A 23,648-nucleotide genomic window follows, 5' to 3' on the forward strand; every position below is an offset into this window, starting at 1 on the left:
CAGCATAAAATATATGTACATGTATTAAAATATGTGTACATGTATTAAAATATGTGTACATGTATTAAAATATGTGTACATGTATTAAAATGAAATGTATTATAAAAATGATGATGGTGTCATGTAATGTTGATTGAAAAGTGAAAGATTAAAGGTCATATTAAACTCATACTGTAAATTCAGAAATTTTAACGATTTGTTTATTAATGAGAATAATGTGGCTGACTGAATATACCAATTATATAATCTCACTTTCTAATATATGATATATGTAACTTTATTTTCTATTTTTATATTTCATACATGAATGTTGTAACTTTTATTTTCTATGTAACTTTATGCAGTTTTTTTCTGAATTTGCAATTATTCATCTTTTAGTTTTGTCTATTCTTTAAAAATTAAAATAATAAAATACCAAATAATAATTTGTGAATTTACAGTACTCTTATTTTTGTAACAATTGTTACATGCATAATTTATGACATAAAACTAATAGACTATGTAATGTACTAAGAGACAGAAAAGATTAATGTTCTGAGAGACAGAAGAAAAACAATTTGTTCGTGTTGGATTTATACTTTAAAAAAGTACTAAATTATATTCTTGGTCTTGTATTCAGAGATTCTTTGTTTCTAAATCTTGAACATCTGGTGGTTAATATGGATGGTCTAGGCCCATATCTGTAATGAACAATTTGATATAAACTATAATACATTGTGATCTGATTTATGATGTTTTGTAATGAAGATTCAATATAAGTTTTATGAAATCTATTAACTGCATTGAAAACTCTATCTTACTTAAGAAAATCTATTGAATATTCCGTTATTGTAGCAGTTTGAGAAATTTGTTTTAGATTTAACAAGTTTCATAGGTTGGTTTATGTCATGTGGTCTTATACAGTTGTATGGTAGTTGAAATATATCCCCTCCTTCTTAATCATACCAAAAAATCTGTTTTGCCATTAGAAATTCCAATGATAACTTAGGAAACAAGTAAAACAGCTATTTTGTAGTTATAGGTTTCCTTTTCCTTCCATGGTTAACCTTGATATTTTGGAATCTGGGTTCACCAACTATTTGTTTCTCTGTGATAGATACAACAAAGAATTCTGTGTAATTCTTTAAACATAATTTGGCCTACAGAAACTTTGACACTTTTTTTTAAAGACCATATCTATTTATATTTGTACCTTCAGAGTATAGTCCCAACTTCCTGTACAGAGAGCAGTGCCATCTGGAGACACACCAAGACAGCTTACTCTGTTTTCATGTGCATATAAAATTGACACCCTGTTTCCCTTTAAGACATCCCATATATTTACTGTGTAGTCATTGTAGCCTCCAAACAAAAGACGACCTATAAATAAAACAAAAATATATTGTAGTCAGAACATATGACACGCAGAAGGTGAACAAATAAGATTGATATGATTTAAGGATGTACTTCGGTGAGGTTTTGGAATTTGTGTCCAATCTTCGGACTCCTTGGTGTTTTTCCATACAATACAATGTAAAAATATTTTGCCCCATAACACCCATTTACTTTTTCATATAAGACTTAATAGCTTATGAAAGGTCATTTACCAAAATTTTAGAAGATTCTTGATTTTCTTTCTTTTGTTTTGAGACCCAAATAATACCAATGCAAATATAAGGTAAAAGTCCGAGTCAGCCTTTTCCCGCCATATTTTAAATCTCAGATATATCTCAAAAAGGACGTCCATGACCAATCAATATTTTTAGCTTATCTTTATCCTTAATAGATGCTTTACCAGCTTATAGCCTCAATCTTAATTTCTTAATTTCTTAATTTTTACCTAACCTCACCTAAGTACATCCTTAAGAAAACAGCTATGAAAAAAAACCAGGTGAAGCCTCAACAAAACTGATTAAAGTCAGTAAACAGATTACTGGAGGAATAAATAGTAAGCCATTATACCAATAATTGGAATGTGTCCATGGGACACAGATAATGCCCCTGTGTGCATATCACAAAAAGTTATTAAGGGACATAACTAGTGACTCTACCCAAATTTGTACTTAATCAAAGTTCTGTGGTATTGTGTATAAGTCTCGTAACATTTTGTTGAGGCTTAATTAGGTAAAAGAACATAAACAAGAAATTTAGCAATTTTTTCATTTGTAAACAGGTATAACTCTAGAAGAGTAAAAGTGACACAACCAAAATGTCAAATCCGGTCTGAAATTTGTGGTATTAAGCATTGTGTATAATTTTCATAACATTTGGTTCAGGCAAACTAAAGTAGGAGAAAGGAAACGAAAAATTCAGCAATTTTTATGATTATAAAGGGGCATAACTCAAGAATGGTTAAAGTGATGCTACCCAATTTGGAACTTGGTCTGTATTATGTGGTAGTAAGCATTATGTATAAGTTTCATATCATCTGGTGGAGGCAAACTAAAGTTAGAGAACAGAAACGAAAATTTCAATAATTTGTATATCTATATGCCAGGTTGTTATTGTATAATTCTAATATGACAACCTATTATCGTCAACCAGTATAATCGCAATATACATGTATCTACCTTTAGGGCAAACACAGTAAAATACAAAAACGGCTGTTCCACATAACGACCAACTTATTTATACTACCAGATATTCTAGATTTTCGACATCAAAACCCCCGGTTTACGAAGGCCAAGCTTCAGATACAATATAATCAGATTACTACATGGCATTTTTCATATGGCATGTATTATCAGCCGCAGGTTTAATATCAGCCCAAGAGCCGTATGTCTTTATGTTTTTCACTGAAAACGTAGCATTGAGGTGTATTTCCTGGAATTTGCCGAGAATTACTGGAATGCCATGCAAAAACGTTACAGAAAGGCATGTGATAACCATGGAAGCATGTGATAAACTTTTCATATCAGCCCGCTAAGCACCAATTTCGAAAAATATGGAATTAACGTTAATTTAATGCTATTATCATACAGTAAAATTCAGGTGTTATTTAGTCTAAGTATATGATAAATTTATATATTTGTTTATCTCTATTCTACAGCAAAATCAACAAATCAGTTCATTTCAATTTATTTTTCATGGTAAAATTTCATAAAACGAAAATTCCACGAAATGATGTTATTGTCTTGGCTTGGCAATGAAACAAGGTGACGTAACAAGAATGTTTCCGTAAACAATCAAAGCACCAAAGGGTGCTAAAGGCAGTTAATCAAAAACCCAAAGGCAAACTTAGCAAAGTTCAGATGAATAGTGTAAAGAATTAGTCAATTATTTATCTCAGGCATTGTTCTCAGCTATTTCTAAAGTATCAAATAATGCTTGTACAATAATGTTTATGTTATGCAATCCTACCACTTTCAAAAGTTATTTCCAATTTATATTTATAAAGATTCAATGTTTGAGATTATACACATACAATGTACACTGTCCTATGTTAGGGGAGAGTTTTGTGCCAGTTAAGATGTTTAAGCCGCCACATTCTGTATGCACCTGTCCATAGTGAGGACCCACTAATGCAGGGCTTTCCCATGAAATTGAAGTAGAAGGCTCAATTAAAATTATAGGCGACTGTAACATGCGTTCACCGAGCGGCCAGACGCCCACCAAGCTGTAAGCTTGGTGCCTTACGGCAGGGGGTCTGTGGGCACCAGAAGCTCTGGCATAAATAGAGCACGAAATCCTGCATTCTCGCAATCTCCTGGCACCTAATTTCATCTTTCAACTGACCATTTTTTATGTATGAAATTTAAGAAAGAAATAAAAATCTCAAAGAAATTTCATTTTTTTTATGTTACAGTTTTTTATTTTTATTACCTTATGCTTAAAATTCATTTACTTTTAAAGGAGTTTTATTTATATAATAATCCGGTTTGTTATAAATCTTGATCAATTTATTTTGCATAACTACGTGCATTTGTAAACAAATGACCCCTCTTCTCTCTAAAGACTGTTACGCGTATTTAAATCATACAATCATTTCTCAAGCATTGACAGAAAATTGATATATCCTCTGATTTTCTTTTTTTTTTTTGTAGACTGTTCAATAAGTCTGATACATAAATCATTTGGAAATGTTATTTTATATTTGAGGTCGAGTCGACAATACTCTACTTTCGTTTTTGACCTTGATTCTCTGAACACCACGTGGGCTTTGAAAAATGAACTTCAAAAGATACTGTTTTCCAGATTCTGAACAATATGATCTACTACACTTTCTTTAATTTGACTGATATTATTCCAAAACATAAGATTGTCATCCTATCTGATTGTCTTCACGTTTTAAAAGCCAAAAAAAAAGCCAACGAGTTAATGCCCATCGGAACGTCTCTATTGTTATCGTTTAATGACCACCGTTCCAGTCTCTCTTGTTATCTTTGAAAAGAAACGATGCATTCTGACTTTAAATAGACAACCAATCAGTGACCTGAATTCATGTGAACTATATTTAGCCCACGGTAAACACTGACTTTTCACCCTTGTTTATCGTGACCGCGACTTCGCGACAATACGTCTCTCGGCTGCCTGTAAACATTTGAAAAAGATATTTTTTATCTTTTTGAATTTATATTTTTGTCAGTGAAGTAGCCGGCACTTGAAGCCACCGAAAGCCCTGATCATCAGAATCCTCTCAATTTAAAAGGTACGTAAATTTCATCTTCTATGTAATTTGAAATTGCCGCCAACTTATTAATAGACTACTGACGTATGTAATACGTATCGATGACAAACAATATTCCTACGACTTTTGCCATTTGGGAAATGTAAACGACTCATCTTTATAGATTTTCGGCGACCAAATATTTCATACAATTGTTCTTTGGCATCTTAGCCAACAGCACAGGGGATAATAAACTATAGAAGGATTTCTATCGAGCACTACTTCCTAAGTGCAACTTCAAAACTTTTGGGAAAATCGACGACCATTTAACGTTTTCATGATAATATTTTTTATATTCCAAAATAAAAAGTATGACAAAAGTGTCCAATTAGTTATAAATAGCATGATAGCCAGCCAGATAATAAAAGTGGCACATATTTCAGCATTTATTGGGTAGAACATAAATCTAGGGTGCTCGCATAAAGCAGCTTAACTGCTTAAAAAATCAAATGTAAATACTGGGTGTTTTAAAGCTTCTTGTTCGCCTCAGAACGAATAAAATTACATTGGCAGAAAATATATAAGTGAAAACTGCGATTTTAATAAAAAATCGTTGAACTATTTAATATTACCAAAATTTGGGCTTTCACGGTTAACAAATTTACCGAATTTGTCCTCTTAGAATCAAAATAATTAAAGGTCCTAAGGTTTCTAATGGTTGCTACATTCCTTATTTTAGTCTCTGGTTGATAGTTGTCACATTGGCAATTATACCAAAACTCAATAATCAAATTTTGGATGTAACGCATCTTCTGATTGGCTGACATTGTTTTGTTTATCAGCTCATAGACATAATTTTGTCATGTGACTGTGACGGCATCAACGTTTTTTCATGATTTACTCCGGTTTAAAATGGAATTTAGAATTATCATTCATGGCTGGGTTGGTTATTCAGTGTGCACGACATTTTTTATGTTATTTCTTCATAAACAGAAAAAATATTACATTTATTCCTTAAATATTTTATACAGTGTAGAGAATTATAGAAAAGTGACCATATTTTAGGTATGGCTCATAATTGCCATTTGTTAAATCAGCTGAGAAAGATTAAAGAGAAATACAAACTTGCTCTCTGAACAAAATACAAAGGGTAGGGTATGGAAACATGAAATGAAAGTTCTGGATTTAAGACAAATTATAAATGTTTTTAGTACTTATGAAAAGAAGGCAGTGGATATTTTGGTTTCTCTTTATACTTCTAAAAGTCTTGTCTGTTATCTCAAAAAATATGTTTAAGTGTTGATATTTGTAGTATTGGTGTTTGACTTACCACTAACAGAGAAATCTACCGAGTTACAACCAAATATTAAACTTTCTTTCTGGTAACAGTTAACCTCTCTATCAGCCCGAAGGTCAAATAACCGACACTGAAATGTTAAACATTTACAAAGTTAAAGTGCTTTGATACTAGTTAAAGAAGTGTTATATGTAATGCTCTCAAACCTTTACAAAATAACATTGAAGTGCTTTGTTTCTAGTTAAAGAAGTGTTATATGTAATGCTCTCAAACCTTTACAAAGTAACATTGAAGTGCTTTGTTTCTAGTTAAAGAAGTGTTATATGTAATGCTCTCAAACCTTTACAAAGTAACATTGAAGTGCTTTGATACTAGTTAAAGAAGTGTTATATGTAATGCTCTCAAACCTTTACAAAGTAACATTGAAGTGCTTTGTTTCTAGTTAAAGAAGTGTTATATGTAATGCTCTCAAACCTTTACAAAGTAACATTGAAGTGCTTTGATACTAGTTAAAGAAGTGTTATATGTAATGCTCTCAAACCTTTACAAAGTAACATTGAAGTGCTTTGATACTAGTTAAAGAAGTGTTATATGTAATGCTCTCAAACCTTTACAAAATAACATTGAAGTGCTTTGTTTCTAGTTAAAGAAGTGTTATATGTAATGCTCTCAAACCTTTACAAAGTAACATTGAAGTGCTTTGTTTCTAGTTAAAGAAGTGTTATATGTAATGCTCTCAAACCTTTACAAAGTAACATTGAAGTGCTTTGATACTAGTTAAAGAAGTGTTATATGTAATGCTCTCAAACCTTTACAAAGTAACATTGAAGTGCTTTGTTTCTAGTTAAAGAAGTGTTATATGTAATGCTCTCAAACCTTTACAAAGTAACATTGAAGTGCTTTGATACTAGTTAAAGAAGTGTTATATGTAATGCTCTCAAACCTTTACAAAGTAACATTGAAGTGCTTTGATACTAGTTAAAGAAGTGTTATATGTAATGCTCTCAAACCTTTACAAAGTTACATAGAAGTGCTTTGATACTAGTTAAAGAAGTGTTATATGTAATGCTCTCAAACCTTTACAAAGTAACATTGAAGTGCTTTGATACTAGTTAAAGAAGTGTTATATGTAATGCTCTCAAACCTTTACAAAGTAACATTGAAGTGCTTTGATACTAGTTAAAGAAGTGTTATATGTAATGCTCTCAAACCTTTACAAAGTAACATTGAAGTGCTTTGATACTAGTTAAAGAAGTGTTATATGTAATGCTCTCAAACCTTTACAAAGTAACATTGAAGTGCTTTGATACTAGTTAAAGAAGTGTTATATGTAATGCTCTCAAACCTTTACAAAGTAACATTGAAGTGCTTTGATACTAGTTAAAGAAGTGTTATATGTAATGCTCTCAAACCTTTACAAAGTAACATTGAAGTGCTTTGATACTAGTTAAAGAAGTGTTATATGTAATGCTCTCAAACCTTTACAAAGTAACATTGAAGTGCTTTGATACTAGTTAAAGAAGTGTTATATGTAATGCTCTCAAACCTTTACAAAGTAACATTGAAGTGCTTTGTTTCTAGTTAAAGAAGTGTTATATGTAATGCTCTCAAACCTTTACAAAGTAACATTGAAGTGCTTTGTTTCTAGTTAAAGAAGTGTTATATGTAATGCTCTCAAACCTTTACAAAGTAACATTGAAGTGCTTTGTTTCTAGTTAAAGAAGTGTTATATGTAATGCTCTCAAACCTTTACAAAGTAACATTGAAGTGCTTTGTTTCTAGTTAAAGAAGTGTTATATGTAATGCTCTCAAACCTTTACAAAGTAACATTGAAGTGCTTTGATACTAGTTAAAGAAGTGTTATATGTAATGCTCTCAAACCTTTACAAAGTTACATAGAAGTGCTTTGATACTAGTTAAAGAAGTGTTATATGTAATGCTCTCAAACCTTTACAAAGTAACATTGAAGTGCTTTGATACTAGTTAAAGAAGTGTTATATGTAATGCTCTCAAACCTTTACAAAGTAACATTGAAGTGCTTTGTTTCTAGTTAAAGAAGTGTTATATGTAATGCTCTCAAACCTTTACAAAGTAACATTGAAGTGCTTTGATACTAGTTAAAGAAGTGTTATATGTAATGCTCTCAAACCTTTACAAAGTAACATTGAAGTGCTTTGTTTCTAGTTAAAGAAGTGTTATATGTAATGCTCTCAAACCTTTACAAAGTAACATTGAAGTGCTTTGATACTAGTTAAAGAAGTGTTATATGTAATGCTCTCAAACCTTTACAAAGTAACATTGAAGTGCTTTGTTTCTAGTTAAAGAAGTGTTATATGTAATGCTCTCAAACCTTTACAAAGTAACATTGAAGTGCTTTGATACTAGTTAAAGAAGTGTTATATGTAATGCTCTCAAACCTTTACAAAGTAACATTGAAGTGCTTTGATACTAGTTAAAGAAGTGTTATATGTAATGCTCTCAAACCTTTACAAAATAACATTGAAGTGCTTTGTTTCTAGTTAAAGAAGTGTTATATGTAATGCTCTCAAACCTTTACAAAGTAACATTGAAGTGCTTTGTTTCTAGTTAAAGAAGTGTTATATGTAATGCTCTCAAACCTTTACAAAGTAACATTGAAGTGCTTTGATACTAGTTAAAGAAGTGTTATATGTAATGCTCTCAAACCTTTACAAAGTAACATTGAAGTGCTTTGTTTCTAGTTAAAGAAGTGTTATATGTAATGCTCTCAAACCTTTACAAAGTAACATTGAAGTGCTTTGTTTCTAGTTAAAGAAGTGTTATATGTAATGCTCTCAAACCTTTACAAAGTAACATTGAAGTGCTTTGATACTAGTTAAAGAAGTGTTATATGTAATGCTCTCAAACCTTTACAAAGTAACATTGAAGTGCTTTGATACTAGTTAAAGAAGTGTTATATGTAATGCTCTCAAACCTTTACAAAATAACATTGAAGTGCTTTGTTTCTAGTTAAAGAAGTGTTATATGTAATGCTCTCAAACCTTTACAAAGTAACATTGAAGTGCTTTGTTTCTAGTTAAAGAAGTGTTATATGTAATGCTCTCAAACCTTTACAAAGTAACATTGAAGTGCTTTGATACTAGTTAAAGAAGTGTTATATGTAATGCTCTCAAACCTTTACAAAGTAACATTGAAGTGCTTTGTTTCTAGTTAAAGAAGTGTTATATGTAATGCTCTCAAACCTTTACAAAGTAACATTGAAGTGCTTTGATACTAGTTAAAGAAGTGTTATATGTAATGCTCTCAAACCTTTACAAAGTAACATTGAAGTGCTTTGATACTAGTTAAAGAAGTGTTATATGTAATGCTCTCAAACCTTTACAAAGTTACATAGAAGTGCTTTGATACTAGTTAAAGAAGTGTTATATGTAATGCTCTCAAACCTTTACAAAGTAACATTGAAGTGCTTTGATACTAGTTAAAGAAGTGTTATATGTAATGCTCTCAAACCTTTACAAAGTAACATTGAAGTGCTTTGATACTAGTTAAAGAAGTGTTATATGTAATGCTCTCAAACCTTTACAAAGTAACATTGAAGTGCTTTGATACTAGTTAAAGAAGTGTTATATGTAATGCTCTCAAACCTTTACAAAGTAACATTGAAGTGCTTTGATACTAGTTAAAGAAGTGTTATATGTAATGCTCTCAAACCTTTACAAAGTAACATTGAAGTGCTTTGATACTAGTTAAAGAAGTGTTATATGTAATGCTCTCAAACCTTTACAAAGTAACATTGAAGTGCTTTGATACTAGTTAAAGAAGTGTTATATGTAATGCTCTCAAACCTTTACAAAGTAACATTGAAGTGCTTTGTTTCTAGTTAAAGAAGTGTTATATGTAATGCTCTCAAACCTTTACAAAGTAACATTGAAGTGCTTTGTTTCTAGTTAAAGAAGTGTTATATGTAATGCTCTCAAACCTTTACAAAGTAACATTGAAGTGCTTTGTTTCTAGTTAAAGAAGTGTTATATGTAATGCTCTCAAACCTTTACAAAGTAACATTGAAGTGCTTTGTTTCTAGTTAAAGAAGTGTTATATGTAATGCTCTCAAACCTTTACAAAGTAACATTGAAGTGCTTTGATACTAGTTAAAGAAGTGTTATATGTAATGCTCTCAAACCTTTACAAAGTTACATAGAAGTGCTTTGATACTAGTTAAAGAAGTGTTATATGTAATGCTCTCAAACCTTTACAAAGTAACATTGAAGTGCTTTGATACTAGTTAAAGAAGTGTTATATGTAATGCTCTCAAACCTTTACAAAGTAACATTGAAGTGCTTTGTTTCTAGTTAAAGAAGTGTTATATGTAATGCTCTCAAACCTTTACAAAGTAACATTGAAGTGCTTTGATACTAGTTAAAGAAGTGTTATATGTAATGCTCTCAAACCTTTACAAAGTAACATTGAAGTGCTTTGATACTAGTTAAAGAAGTGTTATATGTAATGCTCTCAAACCTTTACAAAGTAACATTGAAGTGCTTTGATACTAGTTAAAGAAGTGTTATATGTAATGCTCTCAAACCTTTACAAAGTAACATTGAAGTGCTTTGTTTCTAGTTAAAGAAGTGTTATATGTAATGCTCTCAAACCTTTACAAAGTAACATTGAAGTGCTTTGATACTAGTTAAAGAAGTGTTATATGTAATGCTCTCAAACCTTTACAAAGTAACATTGAAGTGCTTTGATACTAGTTAAAGAAGTGTTATATGTAATGCTCTCAAACCTTTACAAAATAACATTGAAGTGCTTTGTTTCTAGTTAAAGAAGTGTTATATGTAATGCTCTCAAACCGTTACAAAGTAACATTGAAGTGCTTTGATACTAGTTAAAGAAGTGTTATATGTAATGCTCTCAAACCTTTACAAAGTAACATTGAAGTGCTTTGATACTAGTTAAAGAAGTGTTATATGTAATGCTCTCAAACCTTTACAAAGTTACATAGAAGTGCTTTGTTTCTAGTTAAAGAAGTGTTATATGTAATGCTCTCAAACCTTTAAATACAAAGTAACATTGAAGTGCTTTGTTTCTAGTTAAAGAAGTGTTATATGTAATGCTCTCAAACCTTTACAAAGTTACATAGAAGTGCTTTGATACTAGCTAAAGAAGTGTTATATGTAATGCTCTCAAACCTTTAAATACAAAGTAACATTGAAGTGCTTTGTTTCTAGTTAAAGAAGTGTTATATGTAATGCTCTCAAACCTTTAAATAGATGACACCATAATGTTTATTATTGAGCAAAAACAAAAAACACCAGGCTTTCTTTTTTAATGATCATTTCTAAGTCTGCTCATCAAATGACAAATTATACTCTGATATTAATCAGGAATTCATTGGTTACAAAAGAAATGAAAAGTTTCTTCATGGCAGCAATTTCTAAATTAACTAGCTTCAACACCTGCTCTATGTCTGCTTCATATAATTTTAGCAAAATTTATTTTACTGAGAACTGTCCCTACATAAAAATCTTAACATTCAGTGGGTAGATAGAGTCTATCTATGAAAGACATTTCATTAAAAGTCAGTAGGACAAAACTAGAATGCTAGAGTTTTGGTGCTTATATTAATAGCCTCATTTATTATTCAAATTATTTATTGTTTAATAGTTTTTGTGAAAAGTGCGATGAAAATATTTGTTAAATGAATGGATGACCAAGGTGATTGCAATATTATTTTACCTGTGAGTGGTGTGTCTGATTTAAATAAAAGTTTTACTTAAGAATATTTAACTTACAGTGCTGTCATCAGATCCAGTAGCAAAAGCATCACCACTGGGATAAAACCTTACACTGTTAATGTCTGACTGATGACCTTCAAATACTTGTACACAATCACCAGTCCTCATGTCCCAAACCATAGCAACCTTATCACAACCCTAAACATAAATCAATATTAAGATCATCAAATCATGTTATATCTGTAATATACAAACCATTGCATGTCAAAAATAAATTATCTTATGCCACGATCCTTATAATGATTAGACAATGGAAGATTTAGAGCTTGACATATTGTGTAATAGCTGGTTATTATTGAAGACTGTAAGTTGCCTTTAAGACGTCTTTTTTTGTTTTTGTTGGTCTGTTTTCTTACTTATGTATTCTCAGCATCTTCTTTTATTCAAACATAGAATATCTTGTTTTGTCTATGAAGGATCTATAATCCTTATTGACAATGTCTGTTTATTTTTCATTTTATACTATTTTTTGGGGAAAAAATAAGTGTTTATTCTTTCATAAACAATAGTTACCCCAGAAACAAACAAATTTCCAGTTTCAGAAGGTGACAGATCAATACTCATCACATCTCCTGCATGACCATGGAAACTTTGAATCAGTTGACCACTTTCTACATCCCACAATGCACATGTGCTGTCACCACTTCCTGTCAATATCTAAAATCGGGTCATTAGAATTGTATTAATATTGTATATTTGAAATCATCAGTCTAACAGTTGTTTAGATCCTGTATATTTGTTATCATGGCAGTCTCATTGGAAATCAAATCTTAGTTTTACATTAGAGGACAAAAGCTCATATAGTACTTTGACAGTATTGCTCTCCTTGAATAGTAGATACATAATCAACTGTAAGTGGTTGAGCAGGTGAAGTACTTCTTTAGCGCAGTAGTTCATAGCACTGCCTTGTAACACATAGGTCCCTGGTTCAAGTACTGAGGAGACAATGTGTTTTTCAGATAAGAATCACGCTCTTCAGATACTATCCTATAGTGGGAAATTTATCATTTTCTAGATTAAAGTCAAGTTACTTATAGAAAATCTATGAATGAAACTGTGCACATGAATCAAATATATAAAGTAGCTTACAAAATGATTTCATCAAACATCCAATGACATTACTGGTATCAAAATACTTTTTGGCATCAGTGAAACAAACTTCTAAGCATTGTTGTCATTCTAAAGTGAATGTGAACAGTACAATACTCTAAACACATCCCTGATTCTAAGCTTATTCAATTTTTTTCTATTGTATGGCCTCTTAATATTTTGTTTTATTATTCTTCACCGTAAATTGCCATATTTTGATTGGCTAATATGAGGGTGTTAATTTACTCTATCATATGGCAGAGCGGGTGACAATTTTTTTGAGTGTCACCCTCTCGTCTAGACCAATAAAAAATCGGTAATTTAAACGACAATGAATTGAATTTACATCAAGTTATCAAAGACAATGCTTTGATTTGTTTGAAAAACATATTTCACTTGTTAATATTTTTTCTTAAAAAAACCTATAAATCATTATGCATTATGCTTATTGTTGATATTTTATTCCATGCTTAAACACATTCGTTCACCATCGATTGGTTTCAACAGGTGATGTCCATTTAATCATGTTCATTGTGATGTATATTTCTCCGCCAGATATATGAGGCCTTTAAAAAGGAGAATGTCACCCCAAAATTTAAATCAAATAAATAACAATAACAAAATAACAACAATTGATTTTTTTTCTAGATAGCAGAGCTTTTTCCCCGTTTCGGGCCGAATCCTTATATCGTTTATATATGTCAAGTCAATGCACTATTATTGTCTATTTACTTCATTTCTGTTGATTTTTCTAAGACTACATAGAAAATACTTTTAAATAAAATTCATCTGTAAAAGACAATTATGATAGGACATTCAGTATAATAAATTAAATAACACATAGCTGAGAGGGTGATAGAGCAGATTGGTATCCCAAGAAAAACATTGTCAACCGCGGCTATTTATATAATGTTTCTGGATAGACTGATATATTTTTTTTCATATTGCTGATTGTAAAAATACAGAAAATATCCTGCTTCGACCATTTCAAAACAATATATTTTTTTTATCTGAACTAAGCTACAAACCATTATTTCTGGCCAATTTCATTGTATTATTCATCATTGACAGTATGAGAAATCTTATTATCTTGAAGTGCATTTGAAAAGGTAACCTTCAAAATAATTACTGATACCATAATTACAAACTAGTAATTACAATGATTCCATTCAAATTTTGGGAAAAATAAAAAAAAAACAGGCAAACTCTGTTACTCATTTTCATGTGTGTAACTAGTAACAGAACGTTTTTTTTTATTGGTCTAAAAACTACTATTGTATGCTCTCTACCTGTTTGTCAGAACTAGTAAATGTACAGCAGGAAAGGTAACTGGTATGTGTGGCTACAGCTCTCTTCTTTGTTAAAGGATCTTCATCCATTGACAGAGGATAGATAGTACATTTATTGTCTAATCCCCTAAAACAGAAATAAAACATCCATTGACAGAGGATAGATAGTACATTTATTGTCTTATCCACTAAAACAGAAATAAAACATCCATTGACAGAGGATAGATAGTACATTTATTGTCTAATCCACTAAAACAGAAATAAAACATCCATTGACAGAGGATAGATAGTACATTTATTGTCTAATCCACTAAAACAGAAATAAAACATCCATTGACAGAGGATAGCCAGTACATTTATTGTCTTATCCACTAAAACAGAAATAAAACATCCATTGACAGAGGATAGCCAGTACATTTATTGTCTTATCCCCTAAAACAGAAATAAAACATCCATTGACAGAGGATAGATAGTACATTTATTGTCTTATCCACTAAAACAGAATTAAAACATCCATTGACAGAGGATAGCCAGTACATTTATTGTCTTATCCACTAAAACAGAAATAAAACATCCATTGACAGAGGATAGATAGTACATTTATTGTCTAATCCACTAAAACAGAAATAAAACATCCATTGACAGAGGATAGATAGTACATTTATTGTCTTATCCCCTAAAACAGAAATAAAACATCCATTGACAGAGGATAGATAGTACATTTATTGTCTAATCCACTAAAACAGAAATAAAACATTCATAGACAGAGGATAGATACTACATTTATTGTCTTATCCCCTAAAACAGAAATAAAACATCCATTGACAGAGGATAGATAGTACATTTATTGTCTAATCCACTAAAACAGAAATAAAACATCCATTGACAGAGGATAGATAGTACATTTATTGTCTAATCCACTAAAACAGAATTAAAACATCCATTGACAGAGGATAGATAGTACATTTATTGTCTAATCCACTAAAACAGAATTAAAACATCCATTGACAGAGGATAGATAGTACCTTTATTGTCTTATCCACTAAAACAGAATTAAAACATCCATTGACAGAGGATAGCTAGTACATTTATTGTCTTATCCACTAAAACAGAAATAAAACATCCATTGACAGAGGATAGATAGTACATTTATTGTCTTATCCCCTAAAACAGAATTAAAACATCCATTGACAGAGGATAGATAGTACATTTATTGTCTAATCCCCTAAAACAGAAATAAAACATCCATTGACAGAGGATAGATAGTACATTTATTGTCTAATCCCCTAAAACAGAAATAAAACATCCATTGACAGAGGATAGATAGTACATTTATTGTCTAATCCCCTAAAACAGAAATAAAACATCCATTGACAGAGGATAGATACTACATTTATTGTCTAATCCCCTAAAACAGAATTAAAACATCCATTGACAGAGGATAGATACTACATTTATTGTCTTATCCCCTAAAACAGAATTAAAACATCCATTGACAGAGGATAGATAGTACATTTATTGTCTTATCCCCTAAAACAGAATTAAAACATCCATTGACAGAGGATAGATACTACATTTATTGTCTTATCCACTAAAACAGAAATAAAACATCCATTGACAGAGGATAGATGGTACATTTATTGTCTTATCCCCTAAAACAGAATTAAAACATCCATTGACAGAGGATAGCTAGTACATTTATTGTCTAATCCCCTAAAACAGAATTAAAACATCCATTGACAGAGGATAGATAGTACATGTATTGTCTAATCCCCTAAAACAGAAATAAAACATCCATTGACAGAGGATAGATAGTACATGTATTGTCTAATCCCCTAAAACAGAAATAAAACATCCATTGACAGAGGATAGATAGTACATTTATTGTCTAATCCCCTAAAACAGAAATAAAACATCCATCGACAGAGGATAGATAGTACATTTATTGTCTAATCCACTAAAACAGAAATAAAACATCCATTGACAGAGGATAGATTGTACATTTATTGTCTAATCCCCTAAAACAGAAATAAAACATCCATTGACAGAGGATAGATAGTACATTTATTGTCTTATCCACTAAAACAGAAATAAAACATCCATTGACAGAGGATAGATAGTACATTTATTGTCTAATCCACTAAAACAGAATTAAAACATCCATTGACAGAGGATAGATAGTACATTTATTGTCTAATCCCCTAAAACAGAAATAAAACATCCATAGACAGAGGATAGATAGTACATTTATTGTCTAATCCCCTAAAACAGAAATAAAACATCCATTGACAGAGGATAAATAGTACATTTATTGTCTAATCCCCTAAAACAGAAATAAAACATCCATTGACAGAGGATAGATAGTACATTTATTGTCTTATCCACTAAAACAGAAATAAAACATCCATTGACAGAGGATAGATAGTACATTTATTGTCTAATCCACTAAAACAGAAATAAAACATCCATTGACAGAGGATAGATAGTACATTTATTGTCTAATCCACTAAAACAGAATTAAAACATCCATTGACAGAGGATAGATAGTACATTTATTGTCTTATCCACTAAAACAGAAATAAAACATCCATAGACAGAGGATAGATAGTACATTTATTGTCTAATCCACTAAAACAGAAATAAAACATCCATTGACAGAGGATAGATTGTACATTTATTGTCTAATCCCCTAAAACAGAATTAAAACATCCATTGACAGAGGATAGACAGTACATTTATTGTCTAATCCACTAAAACAGAAATAAAACATCCATTGACAGAGGATAGATAGTACATTTATTGTCTTATCCCCTAAAACAGAATTAAAACATCCATTGACAGAGGATAGATAGTACATTTATTGTCTAATCCCCTAAAACAGAAATAAAACATCCATTGACAGAGGATAGATAGTACATTTATTGTCTAATCCCCTAAAACAGAAATAAAACATCCATTGACAGAGGATAGATACTACATTTATTGTCTAATCCACTAAAACAGAAATAAAACTTCCATTGACAGAGGATAGATAGTACATTTATTGTCTAATCCCCTAAAACAGAAATAAAACTTCCATTGACAGAGGATAGATACTACATTTATTGTCTAATCCACTAAAACAGAAATAAAACTTCATGCTTTTTTGTTTTGTCCATTCATTTTTCAAGAAATCTTGTATGCATTCTGGACAATTGTTGAAATATAACAAATGGTGTTCTTTCAAATACAAAATAACATCATTTATTGAAATCAACCAGTTGAAAAAATATTCAGTATTAATATTTGTGTTATGTTTATTTTTACATAACATTTTATGCAGTTGTACTAAACATTATCATTTAACGTGACTTTTATACTAATGTTTGCAATGTTTATGTAATATGCTTTTTCTATGATAAGGGCCTCATTGAAGATTAGTAATACAGCTCACTGGATAACCCTCTTAAAATTAAGTATTGTTGTTGTTGTTATGCCATTTAAAAGGAGCAATATCATTGAGACATTCCAAGATGAAACTCTGTGATAAAAAGATATTTAAAAACTAAGGGCACTCTTTTTTTGCTGGTCTTGGTCTAAACCCTTTCACTTTTTACTTTCATATGATCCACTTTTATTGAAATGTGTATATGCTTACCCACATGCTACAACTTCACCAGTAGGTCCATATGAACAGGCCATTACCCAGGTTGTTGGCATGGTTACTGCATGTTCCTAAAATGTACAAATATTTAGGAATCATGAGAATAGACCCCACTAGTTTTTAGACATCAACAAATAATTCCATTACCAGAGGGTATAATTAAGCGTTCACAGTATCTAAAAAGCAGTACTGAATGCCTGGTAGATCTTAAAATCTCTGACATAATACAACTCACCATATAAACAAAGTTTCAAATAAAGATAAAATCATTCCAATATACTGAAGCTGAGTAATTTGTTACATATAAAAGGATAAACAATTCCAGGGTATTGCAGTATACATTTTTGTACCACCTACTGCATGGGTATGACAATCTATGCAGTTGATGATATCTCTATCTATTTCATTTCAGAGAACATATATAAAATTAATTGCCAAGCTTATGTGTTTAGTTACAATAGTACTTAAATGGACATGTCTGATGGTAGACATCAAAATGTCAATGTCATGAATGTAATTCACAATGATAATCTTATTATGTTATAAACATTAGGACTACAAAATACATACATTTAAATACATTGTATATCTTAAACTCCTGCATGTTTAGCTCTTTAAAACATTTCATATACATCTCAAGTAATTATATTTATGTAAACCCATTATATAAGTAACAATGATGGTTTATCTAAACAACCATTTCTTTAATAAATGTATACTTTATTTACCTTATTAGTTGTAAATGCATCCCATACCAACATTTTACCATCCTGTAATGATATACATGTAGTATCAATAAGATATTGTGATTTTAATATGAGCTTATTTGACATTTCAAGATTTGTTAAAGATATTTCTAGGTAAAAAAATAATATATTTGTGCTTATTCTATAATAACATTGGATGTTGTTTATTTCAGACCCAACAGAATGTTCAGACTACCATACTGATATTTTTAAAAGCAAACAAATATTGCCAATAAAAATAAAAATATAATGAAACATTTGTATCAACTCATGATTAACATGTTTAAAACTAAAGATTTTATTGTCATTTAGAAACTACAGAAACACTTTTTCACAAAATAACATGACCTACAAATAGTACATATATGTTTATAATTTCTTCTTTAAATATAAATAGAGAATCCATAAGCATGATAGGAGACTGATAATGCCCCTGCTTGCATATAAATTTATAAAACTGGAGAGCTACATGTACACCTAACAATGTGGTATTGTCTTAGTCAAATATCAATGCTAACTTCAAGTCTTGATATGAGCAAAAAATTTGTCTTTTGTCTGACAAATATCAATAAAATAGAGAATGGAAATGGGGAACATGTCAAAGAGATAACAACCTTACTGACTTACATCTAGAAATTGACAATGAGGGTCGGTTGAAAACAAAACTTTACGACAAAAGAGATGATTTCAGCTTTCCAATTGTGAACTTTCCATTTCTAAGTAGCAACATTCCAGCAGCACCTGCATACAGGGTATATATCTCCCAATTGATACGATATTCCCGTGCTTGCATTTCCTATCATGATTTTCTTGATAGAGGGTTGTTGCTCACAAGGAAGCTATTAAACCAAGAGTTCCAAATGGTGAAGTTGAAATCATCCCTTCGTAAATTTTACGCACGCCATCACAAGTTGGTTGACCGTTATGGAATAACCGTTTCACAAATGATATCTGATATGTTCCTTACGTCGTAACTACAATCCCCTTCCCTTTCATGAATGTGACCTACCGAATTAGATTATTTACCGGATTTGTTATCACATAAGCAACACGACGGGTGCCACATGTGGAGCAGGATCTGCTTACCCTTCCGGAGCACCTGAGATCACCCCTAGTTTTTTGGTGGGGTTCGTGTTGTTTATTCTTTAGTTTTCTATGTTGTGTCGTGTGTGCTGTTGTTTGTTTGTCTTTTTCATTTTTAGCCATGGCGTTGTCAGTTTGTAGTAGATTTATGAGTTTGACTGTCTCTTTGGTATCTTTCGTCCCTCTTTTACTGAAGGCAAAAAGCAGAAAAAAGCAGAGGCCAGAAATGGGTCTTCAACACAGCAAGAAAATCCTGCACCTGCAGTCCATCTTCAAATCAATGTTTACCCGAGATGAGTTAACAATGTGTCTTTTGTCTTTGACATATATATATATTAATTAAACAAAGAGACAACAACCCAACCAAATGCAAAGAGCAGAAAACAACTGAAGGCCACCAATGGGTCCTAAACACAAGGAGAAAATCCCACTCCAGGAGTCCGTCTTCAAGTCAATGCTTACCTGAGATGAGCTAACAATGTGTCTTTTGTCTCTTGACCAGTCCATACATAAAACTTTTCCATGATGACCTTTTAACATTTTCCTCATTTTCATGGTAAAGTTGTCTATCTTCGGTATTTTATCTGTAGCTGCTCCCACTTCAATGAAAATATTCAAGACATTAAATAAGATTAATAAATGAGCTGAAACCAAAGCTCAACACTTTAGACCACTTTTGAGTTTGTCTGTCACAGAAAAAAACTTGTCAATTATGCGTGCCTTAGTGACATCATTTACCAGATACAGGGGGTCGCCTGTATCCCTGCACTATTAACGTTCATCAAGCTTCTTCAGGGGCGTAGCTGCCGTTAGGCACTTTAGGCACAGGCCTACACATATCTTTTTCACAAATATTTTTTTTTTTTTCTTAAAAAAAAAATAAACAACATTATATGTAGATGAACTCCAGTGAAGTTGTCACAACTCTAATTATATCTAAATATCATGTGTACACTAGTCTCTCGTCCTTAGTGAAAGGAATACTGGACAGAATTGAATGTTGTTTTATGTGTGTACCTTATATAGAAACTATAAACTAGAACTTTGGTTCAGATCATTTCAATTCTATCAACAAAAACTTGAATGAACCTCAACTAAGACACATGAATTTTTAATTAGTTGTTGTTAGTTTTCAACCTAAGCTTTCCACTTTGTCTTCATCCGACTTGCCAATGTTGGTTGTCCGTTTGGCTGTGCAGGATGTATAAATACGTAGTCACGTCTGGTCAGAATGGGGACATTTAATCTTATGCCTAGTTGTAGAGAGAATGCCACTCTTTGAGGAGTTCGTAGTTGGTCTACTGAAAGGCAAAGTTTCTGCTCCTATCCAATAATTCCTCATTTTCCAATACATGGCATCTTTAAATTTCCAAACCTTCGTCCTGTACAACGCCTATTACAGGACTAAGCTCCCTGTTGTGTCTATTGTAAATAATCAATTTGTTTTTTTTTTGTTCTAAACTTGCATAAGTATTTTACACTGGATGTTTAAAAATCAATCTATCAACTAGCTTCCAGTAGTTTTGAGTACTCTCAGATCTACGTGTAATGACTACAATTATTCAAATTCCTAAGCAGGTAGGGATTTTACACTAGAGCGGGATATAAAGAAATACGAATTTCTTAAATTTTGTTACGTTAGTATGAACTGAACAGAACTTTTGCATAAGGCATCGACTATGTGTGTATGTGTTTGTGTGGCTAGGGTGAAGGTTTAAGAATCAAAAGATTGATGGTTGATGTCTTTATAGTGTTATTATGAAGTCATATCAGTGTTTACGTGCACGTGCCTATTTCTTTTAATGAAGGATCGTCAATATGTATACTATCAATTAAGTTAAACGTATATATCAATCATAACGGAATAGATTTGAAAATACCAAACAGGGTGTACTGCTTAATTAAAGGGATACGCGGATCTATATTGTAAAAATTTTTTTTTAATATTTGATTTTCCCATTGTACTGCGTTATTTAATTCATCATTCAGATGTTATGGTAAATTATTCATAATTCTTCGAACTTTTCATCATGTATATTATAATTGTCATGATTAAATAACCCGAAAATTTAATATTTTTGTGCATAAAATTTTGCAGCCAAAACGCTGAAATCCGTTTTCCGTTGTGGGGCTTTGCCCCCCTGAGCCCCTACCAGGGCTCTTCCCTGGACCTGCTGGGGGCCTTGAGTGCCCCCCAGACCCGCTGCCGATTTGTGTCTACAGTTGAATAAATACCTAGCTACGCCCCTGTTCTTAGTGATCATCATTGTGCACGATAAACTAGAAATAATGTTTGTTCTGTCGGTACTAAATCACAAATCCCTAATGACAGCAGTGCTGACTGTCAATTATGAGAATTAAATTTGCCAAATAATTCCTGCAATATAGCATCATAGTTTTTAAACCACTCGCTCAACATTGGAATGGAAGTGACAATGACCGTAAAACCAAAGTTTTTATAGACGGAAATGCATCAATCTTGAAAGTTGTCTATTTTTTTCTCAATTTTATCAGGGATGAGGACAACCCACCAAATGGAAGACTACATGTTTACATTAGTGTAATTCGGACCACCAAATGGAGGACTACATGTTTACATTAGAGTAATTCGGACCACCAAATGGAGGACTACATGTTTACATTAGTGTAATTCGGATAATGACAATGTCAAATTCAGTCATTCAAGGTACCAGTTCCCCATTTGGTGAGTTGTCCCAAACCTGTTTATGTTTATATTTGTTCAACAAGACCATCAGACAAAAGTTGCATGTAAAAGATATAACCATTATCTGTGAAATAGCCGCCCATATACTGTAGCTTGACATTAAGCAACAGCTCAATCCAAGAAGACAGTTGCTGGTTATTGAACAGCATATGTGAACAGTGTAGTTGCTTAGTTTATGCACTGAAACTGAAAAGTATAAATTATTGACAGAAAAATAAATTTATTGAATGAGGAAGTCGTGTGAATTATTTAGTTTCAACTTATTTGTAAAACCTATTTATACGCACTTAAGACATCACTAAGCTTTGCCTTTTCATCCTCTAATTTCTTTTTTAGAGATTCAGCCTCTCTTTGCAGACATTCAATGGTTTCTTGATTGTCAACTCGCAAATTTCCTTCACAGGCCATTTTCTGTAATTGATAATACGATAAATCTAGAGAAATTCTGCGAAACGGAAGTTATTGATACTCGGAATACTGTTTACAAAGTATGGGGCTCAACAAAGGAGTAACCAAGATATTTCTTTCTAGAGGAATATTATTTCGGTTGATTACAGGAAAATACAGTCAGTAATATAAGCATTTAAAGTAACTTTTTAAGATCAGATAGAATTATAGATTAAATAAAAAAATTTGCAAAATTATGTTTTCATAGTTGTGGTAAAATATCATGAAATTGAAAAAATATATCAGAATCACTATATATGATACACTATAGTATAGAATTTTTTCTATGGGACTCTTTTTCTTGCTACAAAACAAAATACATAAATTTACTGAACATTTCGATAGGAAATAAAATGATCATAATAGTTATCTTACTTATTTATAATCAAAATGATGGAAGACACCCGATGAATACATCCGAGTGTTGATTCTGAAAATTCATTTCATACATTTTATATATTTGTATTTTTTTTTGTGGATTTTACGCCCTGAAACGATTTAACTTATCCCAATACATGTTAGTAAAAATTTACACAAAATAATGTGAAATGTCGTTTTAAAAGGGCATGCTGGAATACTCACTGTTAAAGATACTTTCAATATAAAAATGATATACTTTGTGCGAATAAAACGACGGCTGAGCGAGCCTCTAAAGATCGTACATTTTAATTATTCAAAAAGTAGATGTGGAATGATTACCAATGAGACAACTCTTCACAAGAGACCAAAAATGATCAAAGCCCATACCGCATAGTCAGCTATAAAAGTCCCCGAAATGACAAATGTAAAGAATTCAAACGAGAAACTAACGGCCTACAAAAAAAAACATTGAACGAAAAAACAAACATGTAACACAGCAACAAACAACAACCACTAAATTACAGGCTCCTAAATAAGGACAGCCACATACATACAGAATGTGGCGAGGTTAAACATGAGATCCCAACCTTCCCAATACCTGGAACAGTGA

At 31.5% G+C, this 23,648-nt stretch overlaps 1 protein-coding gene across 1 annotated transcript; it reads right to left on the bottom strand.

The window, feature by feature from the left end:
- Positions 1–378: 378 nt before the first annotated feature.
- On the bottom strand, positions 379–22,678 carry LOC143071178 (guanine nucleotide-binding protein subunit beta-5-like). The gene is made up of 10 exons (XM_076245334.1): positions 22,519–22,678; positions 19,969–20,105; positions 18,406–18,447; positions 17,672–17,748; positions 14,035–14,161; positions 12,170–12,313; positions 11,654–11,794; positions 5,916–6,012; positions 1,193–1,359; positions 379–680 (listed from the first exon to the last, which is right to left on the bottom strand). The coding sequence occupies exons 1-10, from the start codon at positions 22,637–22,639 to the stop codon at positions 669–671; spliced, it is 1,065 nt and encodes a 354-aa protein (XP_076101449.1). The 5' UTR covers positions 22,640–22,678; the 3' UTR covers positions 379–668.
- Positions 22,679–23,648: the final 970 nt, after the last annotated feature.

The sequence above is a fragment of the Mytilus galloprovincialis genome, chromosome 4, assembly GCF_965363235.1.
Source record: "Mytilus galloprovincialis chromosome 4, xbMytGall1.hap1.1, whole genome shotgun sequence".
NCBI lineage: Eukaryota > Metazoa > Mollusca > Bivalvia > Mytilida > Mytilidae > Mytilus > Mytilus galloprovincialis.